At 43.6% G+C, this 12,228-nt stretch overlaps 1 protein-coding gene across 4 annotated transcripts in view; it reads left to right on the top strand.

The window, feature by feature from the left end:
* The first annotated feature begins 3,044 nt into the window (after window positions 1–3,044).
* znf704 (zinc finger protein 704) overlaps window positions 3,045–12,228 on the top strand; it is a 253,862-nt gene continuing 244,678 nt past the window's right edge. Inside the window, exons 1-2 of one of the 4 annotated variants that reach the window (XM_038809683.1) lie at window positions 3,815–4,090; window positions 7,664–7,759. In XM_038809683.1, the coding sequence (XP_038665611.1) occupies window positions 3,827–4,090; window positions 7,664–7,759 (360 nt within the window). In that variant the 5' untranslated portion in view covers window positions 3,815–3,826. Of the gene's footprint in view, window positions 3,185–3,814; window positions 4,091–7,663; window positions 7,765–12,228 lie in introns of those variants that run through there. The other 3 variants (XM_038809686.1, XM_038809685.1, XM_038809684.1) reach the window with 3 other exon arrangements.

Raw genomic sequence — 12,228 nt, 5'->3', positions numbered from 1 at the left:
CCCCAGGGAAACAAGCGGGCAATCGGGTGGTGGTAGCTACGCTGAAGATATGGAGGGGCTGGTTTAGCACAGTGGCTTAATAGCTCGCTCGCAATGCAGAACAATGCCAGCAGTGCGGGTTCAATTCCCATACCGGCCTCCCTGAACAGGCGCCGGAATGTGGCAACTAGGGGCTTTTCACAGTAACTTCATTGAAGCCTACTTGTGACAATATGCGATTATTATTATTATTATTATAATTTCAGCATCATTTTAAGCTAGTGGCCTTGTTGAAGGCGACGCGATCTGTGCAAATCGCCTGTTTGAACTCGCTAGATTAGATGCACGGTTCTGGAGTTGGGAGGACAAGGGGTGGTAAGATTGAGGGATTTGTTTCTGGAGGGGTGGTTCGCGGGTTTGGAGTAGTTTGGGATTCCACAATCCGAAACTTTCCAATATATGCAGGTGCGGGCTTTTGCAAGGAAGGTGTTTCCGATCCTTCCGGTGTTGCAGCCGTCCTTGCTGTTAGAGAGAGTGCTGTCGGTGGTGGGTATGGAGAAGGGGGTACTTCCGTGATCTATGGGAGTATTCTGGAGGAGGATATGATATCGCTGGAGGAGGGTTAGGCCAAGTGGGAGGAGGAGTTCTGGAATGGTGCCGGAGGAGGGGGTGATGTGAAGTGTTGCGCAGGGTGAACACCATTACCTTGTGTACGAGACTGGGGTTAATACAATTAAAGGTGGTGCTTAGGGCGCATCTAATGAGGTCAAGGATGAGCTGGTTGTTTACCAGTATGGAGGATATGGATGAGCGGTATGGGAAGGGCCCGGTCAATCATGTTCACATGTTTTGGTCTTGCCCGGAGTTGGGGAGGTTTTGGGGCTTTTACTTCAGCACCATGCCAGCAATCTTGCAAATGGATTTGGAGCCTAATCCCCTAGGGACCATATTTGGGATGACGGATGCCAGAGCTACAGAAGGGGGGGGGGGGGGGGGGGGGGGGGGGGGGGGGGTGGGGGGGTGCCTCGCTGATTGCTCGCAGGCGGGTTCTTTTGGGGCGGAGGTCACCTTCTCCGCCCTGTGCCTCAGTGGGGCTCGGAGACTTAATGGAATTTCTATACCTTGGGAGAGGCGATCAAGAGATCTACAAAAGATGGCTCCTGTTCATTTTGTAATTTAAAGAATTGGTCACCGTCAGCTGATCGAGAGGGGGAGAGGAATAGGGTCTGGGGATGGGGGTTGCGTTGGGGTTTGATGGGCTGTTTTCTTTGAAATATTTTTGTTGGGGTGTGTTTTTGTTTTCCCATGTATAAAATGTTAACTTAATAAAAATACTTCAGTAAAATCTGAGGTCTTGTGACAAAATTGTCTGATAGATTAGCCAAACAACAGTCTTGCATATACTCACCAAATCACACCTTACATCGAATGGTCCCAGATTCCTCCATCACCATCCCTGAATATGTCCTGCCCCACATCAGGACAGACCCATCAGAAGTGGCAGTACAGTGGTGTCTATCATTTGGTGTGACAATTTGATTGATCCTGCCCTTAGAATCAACTCTAACTTCAAAGATCATCAGGACCCCAGTACAATTTACAATTCAACCCATTGTAAATATACAACTTTGCTAATAGCATTGTGTAATATCAGGAACTAGCAGCTTTACCTTAGCCACATTCAATATTAACTTCATCTGAGTTTTCTGTGGTATCAGTAACACAAATAAATTAGACTTGAGTAATATGATTGACACTAAATATTCAAATATGTGTTGCTTTCTTCCAGTATCCTTCATATCAGCCGCTTTAATTATCATTAAATTATAAAGCTACATATAGGGATAAACAATGAAAACAATCTACTTTTAATTACCCACCAAAACTAATTCTAAAACAGATAAATAAAATTGAGTAAAGCAAACATCTGTAGCATTTTCTCATAGCTAGCAGGGATACCCAACATTCAGTACATTCTCTTCAACCACTCCTAACTAAATGATGCCTCGTATACACTGCTGCTGAATATTATGCAGCCCTTCAAATATTGGGGGTAAATATACCTCCTGTTTCTCCAACTTGAAGGTGCTAATTATTGGGGTGTGAGTCCCGATCTCGGGTTTCTGGTATCTTGATTAAATTGCCACTCTTAATTTAAGAATCAAAGCTGGAAGAATGAGACCTGACTGGGTAGCATCACAATCAAATCCTATCTTCTCTTTACCTCACATTCCGTATGCACATTTCCACTGGGCCAATTATAAAAATCTTTATTGTCACCTGGATGGTCAAAACAGCAAAAGCTAGCGCAGCATCATGCTGCCGTGGTGCCTCTATTCACAAAGCTCTATTCGTTTTCTGCATCGCTACAATAGTGTTTTCCGGTCTCCCACAGAAAAAGGTCATCTTACTTTACAAAAGAAATGCCTTTGCTGAAATGTAAGTATATATTTTAATAAAATAACTCAACATTTTGGAAGGTACAATTGTTGAATGAACTACTGGATATGAGTTTGTTAAACACACGTTGAAGATATGTGTACCAGCATAATACTTGTCGGTGCCTAGTCAGGTTCTTAGTCTCCTGCGCTGAGATAAACATGGAATTTAACAACGTCTTGGGCAGTGCCCCTTTCTTCCTGCTGGAATATGGTTCTACATGTTTCCTGGCACCGCACTGAGAGTATTCGTCTTGTTTGAATGAGAACAATTATTTTTGGCAGCGTAGCCCACCATTGGAGCATCAAGGCCCAAGCAATGCAAAGCAGACAGATACATACATACACACACACATGTGTTTATCACAAGTTGTCACTATCTAGTGGTCAAGTTCAGGGATCCCGACCGTTGTTTGCCCTCTCCACCCACCCCCTTCTCCGCTCCCTCCTCCTCCAGGGCTTTGAGACCGACTGCACCACTCCCAACTATGGGGCTGCGATCTGGTCAGTCCTGTACAGTATCATCTGCATGGCTGTTTGTGATGGAGGAGGTCCATATGCAGCGTTGACAGCCCCAAGCATTGAGTTAGTGCTGGAGGAGTGCCCTGCTGCAGCCAATGGGTTCGGGGCACCACCTGGAGCTGCACATGTTTACACAGAGGGGGCGGGCAGCATTTATTCCGCCGGTACATCGAGGAAATCTCTGGGAAAGCGTGGAAACACTAAAAACCGGAGTGGGATCGGACGACCAGACTCAGAAAAAGGAGGCAAGGCTATTTTAATAAGAATAACTGACCCAATTGCGAATATATCATATTTCATAATTAATCAGGCTTTAGCTGTGTTTATGCACAGTTGTAAGTATTTTTTCAACACTGTTAGGTTCTCAAGTAATTATTAAATGGATTTAAACAATATAGGGGCAGGAAAAATGGATTTTTAAAAAACTTCACGGTGGGAAGAAATGTGTTTGAATTAGAGAAGCAGATTATTGTTCAACTTTTCAATTTTCCATTCAAATTGGTTTTGGTTCTTGATGTACAATTACTCTGGAATAGTTTCACTCTTCACTGGCATGTTCATTTGGCCCTGACTGCAGTTTTATTAAGAATCAGTTGTCATTAAGAACGTTTGTAGTTTTAAGGTACAATGTGCAGGCAGTCATTCCACCCTTTTTGTAGAAGTCCACTCCTAATTTTGCAAGTTGCATTGACAGCTTTGCGAAGGCTACGAAAACAAACAACTCTGCCCCGGACGCCGGGCGGTTTGTGCTCGATTTGTTTTTTTGGGGGGGGGAAATAATTTTAGTCACTTTGCTATTGCATCCAATTGCTTAAAATAGAAATAGGTCAAAGAGAGAGGGAGGGGAGGGGAGGGGTGGGGAAAAGGTGGGCGAAGAAGCTCGCGCGATGCAAGCTCGCCGTTCTGCAAAGAGGTCGATTTTGGGCAGCCGGGTTTGCGCTCCGAGTCCGGCCGGGAATGGGCAGCTCATCCCCGGGGTGATCCAGGCACTCAAGTGCCAAAGCCAGGAGTCCGGGGGGCGGTGCAACTTCTACACGGTGATGCTGGAGGACGGGACCCTGAGGGAATACCCGGAGGAGGAGATTGTGGTGGTGGTGGGACCCGGCTTCCACAACCACGGCAACAAAGTGCAGCTGAAATGCAGAGAAAAGGTGTGTTGACGTGTGTTTATAATTTGTGAATTGGAAATGCGCCTGGTTTGAGTGGTCCCCTTGCTCACAGCTCCTGTGCATCCTTCACGCTGTTGACCCCTTAATGACAAGTAGAGCGGGGGGGGGGGGGGGGGATTCACGGCAACACCTCCAGACGCCGGGCATCCGCGGAGATGCAGCGATCCCCAGCCCCAAACTCACTCTTCCCGGGACACACGAGGCTCCAAAACAAACCCCCCAGAGTCATTCATTCACATTTGCGAAGATTTACATGGCAAACCCGTCACAGATCTCAAATATTATTTTCGTGATATCCTGACCCAGCTCTCATACCACTTAAAAACACAATTGTGTGTGTCTTGAACGGGTGACAACGGGTCAAAAGTAATTTTCAATCGCCCTTGATGAAATATTAGTTCAGATTTTCTCTCGGCCTCGGTGTAAAAAAAGAGAGCAGCCGGCCTTTTAAAGAATTTTACCTAGGCAAAAATAAAAGGATCACAGTTTTAATTGGGGCCAGGTTTGCAATGTTTTTGCCCTATTTTGGACACTTCCGTCTGTGGAGAGGTAGGGCACCCACCAAAAGCTTTCCGAGATAACACAATAGCCCAACTCCACACACACCAGAAAAGAGGAACACAAATAAATACTCATCGGAAAACCCAGAGAATTCGCGCCAAAAAGTCTGTGACCACCAATTTAGCAACCTGGGAGTATTATGGAACAGGCGTAATGTGTGGAGCTTGTTTACCAAGGCTGTAATTAAATGCTGCAGATTGAATAAAAGACAAACACCCTCGTGTGTGCCTGTGTTTGAGCTGATGCTTCTTCCACTATGTCCTCAACTTCAGAAGAATGAGGAGAGAAGGGCCCAAATTAATTGAATATGCAATGACCAGCATTTCTGGTGCTTTGGCCTGTATGGGCACATGCAAGGAGCATGGCCCCGAACTCTGCCTCTGCTGTCCGTTTATACACGTTGGAGGTGGACTGTTAAAATGTTTGCTATTGCAATCAAGGAATGTTTGCTTTTAATCACGGAAGTGAAATATTACCACAGGAAAATATAAAAATAGTATACATAGAACATTAATTGCATTGTGCCAGTTTAGATTAGTATTCATGAAGCGGTTGATAATATTTCTAGTTGCATTGGCATAAAAAGATGCATTTGGCATAATGTTAGATGTCTTATGAAAATTGTTTGTGTGGCCACTGGGAATTCAAGGTACTTTTGCAAAATGTACCTTTCCTGTTTCCTGCTTAGTGATGTTTGACATCAATATTGTTAATGTATTCCCTGTATTTAAAAATATTGTATACTGTTAAATTTTAGTTTTCTGGGACCGGAATCTTAATTCTTTAATATAACTAATGTTAAACATAAATGTTAAGGACTAACTGAGGTTGTCATCAAAGTTCAGCCTGCCGGTGTTTTAACTCCCACCACAAGACCCACACATAGCTGGGGACTTGTGCCAAAATGAGGAAAGCTGTCCTAACTAAGAACTTCATCATAGATATCATTGAACTTACAGTGCAAAAGGAGGCCATTCTGCCCATCAAGTCTGCACCGGCTCTTGGAAAGAGCACCCTACTTAAGCCCACACCTCCACCCTATCCCCGTAACCCAGCAACCCCATCTACCTAAGGGCAATTTAGCATGCCATTCCACCTAACCTGCACATCTTTGGACTGTGGGAGGAAACCGGAGCACCCGGAGGAAACCCATGCTGCTTGACGGGGCCTCACGGTAGCATGGTGGTTAGCATCAATGCTTCACAGCTCCAGGGTCGCAGGTTCGATTCCCGGCTGGGTCACTGTCTGTGTGGAGTCTGCACGTCCTCCCCGTGTGTGCGTGGGTTTCCTCCGGGTGCTCCGGTTTCCTCCCACAGTCCAAAGATGTGCGGGTTAGGTGGATTGGCCATGCTAAATTGCCCGTAGTGTAAGGTTAATGGGGGGATTGTTGGGTTACAGGTATACGGGTTACGTGGGTTTAAGTAGGGTGATCATTGCTCGGCACAACATTGAGGGCCGAAGGGCCTGTTTTGTGCTGTACTGTTCTATGTTCTATGTTCTATGATGTATTCAGAGTCATAGCTTTCAGCTTGGGGGTTAGCAAGGCCACAGAATGGAATATTTAATGTCCATCTTCAAAAGTGGTTGAATAGCACCAATGCTGATGAAGCTGGCTGAGTCCTGAAGGACAGAGCTATTAGATTAGGCTCTAGCAGGTGGCGAGAGAACCAACACAAGAGAAAATCTACTTGACCCCTGTCTACCTGTCGCAGATATATCTGTCAACGACAGTATTGTTAGGAGTGACCATCACTGTTCTTGTGGAGTTGAAGTCCTGTCTTCACGCTGAGGATGTGCTCCATCATATTTTGTAGCATTACGACTGTGCTAAATGGGGTAGATTCGTAATAGATGTAACAACTCAAAACTGGGCATACATGGGGTGTTAAGAGCTGTCAGCAGTAGAATTGTAATTCATCCAAATTTGTAACCTAATTTAAAAGCAAAAAACAGTGGATGCTGTAAATCTGAAATAAAAACAAAAAATGCTGGAAAAATCTAGCAGATCTGGCAGCAGCTGGGGAGTGAAAAACAGTTAAATTTGTCTGCTCCAGACCAAAATGTTAACTCTGTTTCTCTCTTCACGGGTGCCACCAGACCCACTGAGGTTTTCTAGCATTTTCTGTTTTTATTTCGATTTGTAACTTCATGGCCCAGCATATCAATTTAGCATTCCCATCAAGCCAAATACCAACCCTGATTCAATGAGGAGTATAAACGAGCATGTCAGGAGCAGCACCAGATTTACCTCCAACTAAAAATGAGGTGACAACCTGGTGAAGGTACAACAGGGGACTAATTGCAAGCACACTAAACAGCAGAAGCTGCATGCTATAGATAGAGCTAACCAATCCCACAAGCAACAGATTAGATGAACGCTCTAGAGTCCTACTGCATCCAGTTGTGATTGGTGGTAGGCAATTAAACAAAAAAAACTGAAGAGGAGGCTCCATGAACATCCCATCTTCAATGATTGGGGGTGGGGGGGGGGGGGGGGGGGGAGAGAGACAGCTTATCAGTGCAAAAGACAAGGCTGAATAGTTTGCAACCATCTTTGACCAGAAGTGCCGAGTGGATGACCAATTCGGCCTCCTCCTGAAGACCCCAATATTATAGAAGTCAGTCATTAGCCAATTCAGTTCATTCCACGTTATAATGCGAAATGGCTGAGATCAATGGATACAGCGAGGCTTGGGGCCCCAATATCATCTCAGCAATGGTACTGAAGACTTGACTGAAGACATGATCTGAAGAGGCACTAGCTGTGCCTCTCATCAAGCTGTTCCAATACAGCTACAATGCTGGCATCTGCATGACAAAACATAAAATTGTCCAGTTATGTTCTGCCCACAAATAAACAGGGCAGATCCAATTTGATTATTGTCCCATCCGTCTATTCTCAATCATCAATAAAGTAATGGAAGATGTTATTAACGGTGCTATCACCTACTCATCTGTAACCTGCTCACTGGTGCTCAATTTGTGATCTATCAGGACCACTCAGCCTCAGGGCTCATTACAACCTTGGCTCAAATATGGACAAAAGAGCCCTTGGTTCAGAAATGGACAAAGAAAATCGCAATTCTAAAGGTGAGGTGAGTGTGACTATCCAAGATGGCAGCATTTGACCTAGTCTGGCATCAAAGACATCCAGAAAAATTGAAGTGAATGTGAATGAGGGAAAGGTATCCATTGATTGGGGTCACAGCTCAAAGAGATGGTTGTGGTTGTTGGCCAATCATCTCAGTTCCAAGACATTGCTGCAAGTGTTGCTCAGTAATGTCCCAGGATAAATCACTTTCAATTGCACCATCAATACCAGAAGTGGGGATGTTTGCTGATGATTGCACTGTGTTCAGCACCATTCACAACTCCATAGATACTGAAACAGTCCACTCCAGCATGCAATGAGATCTGGACAGCATTAAGCTTGGGCTGATAGTGGCAAGTGATCTGTACCTGTGATGAATGTAACAAATTGTTATATATGTTGTATTTTATATTTGTGGCAGTAAGGTTTTTAAAAAGTCTGAGTTAAGGTATATATTTGTTTCAGTAGTATTATTAAAGAACCTAGGCTAAGGCCCAGACTTTGTATCTGCTAAATATGCAATTAAGAGGTCATAAAAGGTGAAGTAATTATTAATTTAACCATTTGTTTACCGAGAGATGCATAATGGAACAATATTATGATTGCTGGAGATTCCCTGGAGAGTAGATAATTTGAGAGATTGTATGTAGTCCTAGCTGAGCAGATGTTGCAAATTCATAATGGGATACAGAAGATGTAATTAATAAATGGAGCTAGTTCTGTCTGTAGTTTTGCAGTTTGCTAGAGTTTTATTTTCAGGTTGCTCTTGAAAGGTTCTCTCTCCAAACGTCTCTACGTAGATAAACAAGTAAACCTGATCGATTAACTTTATTTATAAGTGGCATTTCAACTGTATAGGGATGGCTTGGATAGAATATTTGAAGTGAAGGTGTAAGGTGTAAATTAAGTGTTTCCTTGTGTTTAAGAACTGTTTAACTGATCATTGTAAAGCTATTTTCTTTGATGTTAATGTGGTTAATTCAGTTTAAATTAAAGTTTGTTTTAACATAAAAGATACCAGTTGGTCAGAGTCTTCACTCCTGGGGTGAAGTATCCTTTCCTCCGTTTTGGGGTTCTTGTCTAGTATACTAACAAATGTTGGGGCCTGGTCCGTCACACTGAACATCTACAACAAAACAGAATTTAACAATCCTCTCTCCACATTCAATACATCACACTTGTCAAATCTGCCACCATTAACATCATAGGAGTCACCATAGCCCAGAATCTTATCTGGATCAGCCACATACATACTGTACCTACAGGAGCAGATAAGAGCATGAATATTCTGTAGTAAAGAACTCTCCTCCTGACTCCCCAAAGCCTGCCCACAAGGTGAGAGTCAGGAGTATGATGAAATGCTTTACACTTGACGACTGTGGCACAGTGTAGCAACTCATCAAGGCTTCTTTGACAGCACCTCGAACCTGACCTCTGTCATCTAGAAGAACGTAGGTAGTAACAGCCTGAAAACACCACCTCCTCTGAGTTTCCCTCCAAGTTACTTACCATCCTAACTTGGAAATATATAACCAGTGTTTCATCATCAAGAAAGTCAAAATCGTAGAACTTGTTCCCTTCCTGTATACCTCTACCACATAGACTGCAGCAGTTCAAAAAGGTGGTTCACCACTGTAGTATAAAGGTCTGCCACATGTATGGTTAATGTGGGACCAAGTACAGCCCAAATAGTGAAGTAAGAGAGCAAATGACCCGCATCCAGAGTCAGTCTAGTGTTCGACAGAGCTGTGTGCACTGAGCTGTGTATCACAGAGTATTGGAGATAGCGAACCAGGTGGGGAGCAGCTGATCGGAGTGCAGAAACACTTTAAAAAGAGTAGCTATGTTAGAAAGTTTAATTGCTTTTGTTAGCACTATAAAAGTTGTTGTTAAAACCACCCACCAGTTTGACCTTCCCAGATAGACTTGTGAAAATTTCATACACAACTTGATTTTGTATATTCTGACTCGCTGCTGTGACCATCTTATTTGACCACATGGATCTGGGACACTCACCAGCTTTTTACAAGATCCTGAATACTAACTTTCTAACTGGCTGCTCCTATGAACATAACTACACTTATGTTCCTTTTTTTTACTTCTAAGAGTTTTTAAAAGGTCTTTGCACTTTTCACCTGCCTCCTTTATTTGCAACTTCTTGGTTAACCAATCTCGGGGGGATGTGACCTGAGGTACAGACTCGTGTAGTAGCAGGATTTGTGAGGGACACAGGTGAATCACAAGAGCCACTTGGCAGTACAGAGTTTTGAGATTGCATTGAAGAAATGATATTAGAAAGCAGCAGGGCAGGATGCTGATCTTGAGTCCCCATCATGATCTGGATTTGTAAGTTAGCTGTGTAATACTTCTCCACCATGGTGGGTTTCCAGCAGGCTATTTTTGACGGTAACAACGTGACATTTCTGCTTAAATTAATCAGTTAATTTAATTTAGCACTATGATGGATGGTAATTTAGATGATCCCAAACTTTCAAAAGAGATTAGGATTAGTTTCATCATGGTAGAAGTTTCGAAAATGGCAACTGATACTGGATCAGTTGCTAAGTTTAAAACTGAGATTGGCAGATTTTTATTTACCCCAGGTAGCTCGCTATCTTTTGCTGAGGCATGTTATGGGCCAGGGTTTAGAAAACTCCAAAGTACATCATGGAGTTCACCTGACCTACAACTGTTTATTGATTTTGGTTACGATGAACACAAGAGCCTGCCTTCCAGATGTTATTCAACAGAGATCTGAGGCGCTTTTAATAAAAAAAACAAGCTTTATTCAACAAATTCAGTTAACATTTTTATTAACACCCACAGCAAGAATTTGTATCAACTACAACCATAAAGACCCCATATAGCCACAGTAATCTATGTATAACCCTTAATGAATTTCCGCTTAACTGTTCCAATTCAATAACAAAACCCAAGTAAAACCAAAAACCCCGTTTCAAAGGTGTGGCCCTGTACATGGTCTTCTTACTGGTATAAGACTTGTTAGCGATACTCTTTTCCCCTTTCAAACAGCAGGTTTGAATTTTTTGCAGAAAACAATTATCTCTTGTAAGTTACCAAGTAGTCAGGAAACAGCTTTGAAAATGAAGATAGAGAGGCACTTCTTTCAACCTGTGCAGTTCAAAACCAGTCCAAACTCAAAGCGAAAGTAAAACCAACTCGCAGAGCCACAGCCCAGCTCCGCCCACACAATGACATCACTGAAGACATGTGATAAGACAAAAACATTTCCATGACATTCCCATGACAGGCGGGTACATGGAGCTGGGTCGCAGGTCAGCTGTGACTACATTGGATGGTCAGCCAGCCTTGAGGGGTTAGCTGGCCGACCCCTGTTCCTACATTCCTGTCAGGTTAAAATTCCATGTTTAGAAGAAATTTCACTTGAGGCGGAAAAGAAAATAAAGTTAAATGAGTCACCTGCTGTCTTGCAAGGCAGCTGTGTCTGTAATGGACAGGCTCTGCCAGCTATATCTATGTACACGTGGCTCCCACCTAATGCATTTAATCATTAATTAGAAATGAATGCCTTGTTTCCATTGGTGAATGAACACATATTAATAAGCAAATCAATATTCACTCTTTCTAAAGAAAACACAAAAGAAGGAACACTGATGGACGATATATTTCTTGTATAAGGCGATTTTTGTGAAAATGATTTGATATTTGGCATGGTGGTTTGAGTGTGTTGGTGAGAGAGAAGGGGGAAGGAAGTTCAACATTGAAAGTAACAGGGAATACAACCCCAACCACTGTGTATGCGCATTTTATTTATATTTTCACAGTGACATGTTTCATGGCATGGGAGTATTTCATCTTGGGGAGGCAGGACATTTCATTAGTATATTTAAATCAAGCCTGAAATAAATTTAGTAGAAGCCCCATCTGCCCTATCAGGTGACTTGCTGTCGGGTGGATGTAGGGCCTAAAGCTGATGGCTTATCAATGGCATTGTGCCTGCTGGAACCAATTGAACCAGTCCTCTCCATGCTTCTGTATAGTGGTTCATAGAGAGGAGTTCGCAAGGCTGAAGGAATTGCAGGAGATGTTTGAGTTGCCACGGGCAGCAAATTCAGATATTGTCAGGTCTGGGATTTTGCTTGTAAGCAGTTGCCCTCGTTCCCTCAGCTGCCAAAGCATAAGCTGTTGGATAGGTTGCAAACTCAGGATGAGCTGGGAGGGGCGGGTGGATGGATTGGTGACATGTATGGGTGGTTTGTGGAGACAGTGAAGGCGCCAGTGGCGGAGATGAGGCAGAAATGGATTAGGGGTTGAGCTTTGAGAGGGGGGGGGAGTGAAATTATGCACCAGATAAACTTGACCTCATTCTGTGCTAGGATGAGCTTCATACAGTTTAAGGTGGTGCATGGGGCTCATATGACTCGGGCCGGTATGAGTGGGTTTCTGCCGGAGGTGGAGAATGTATGCAAGAGATGTGGGAGCGGGC

Source organism: Scyliorhinus canicula, chromosome 10 (assembly GCF_902713615.1).
Source record: "Scyliorhinus canicula chromosome 10, sScyCan1.1, whole genome shotgun sequence".
NCBI lineage: Eukaryota > Metazoa > Chordata > Chondrichthyes > Carcharhiniformes > Scyliorhinidae > Scyliorhinus > Scyliorhinus canicula.
This window is presented reverse-complemented; position numbering and strand designations above follow the sequence as displayed.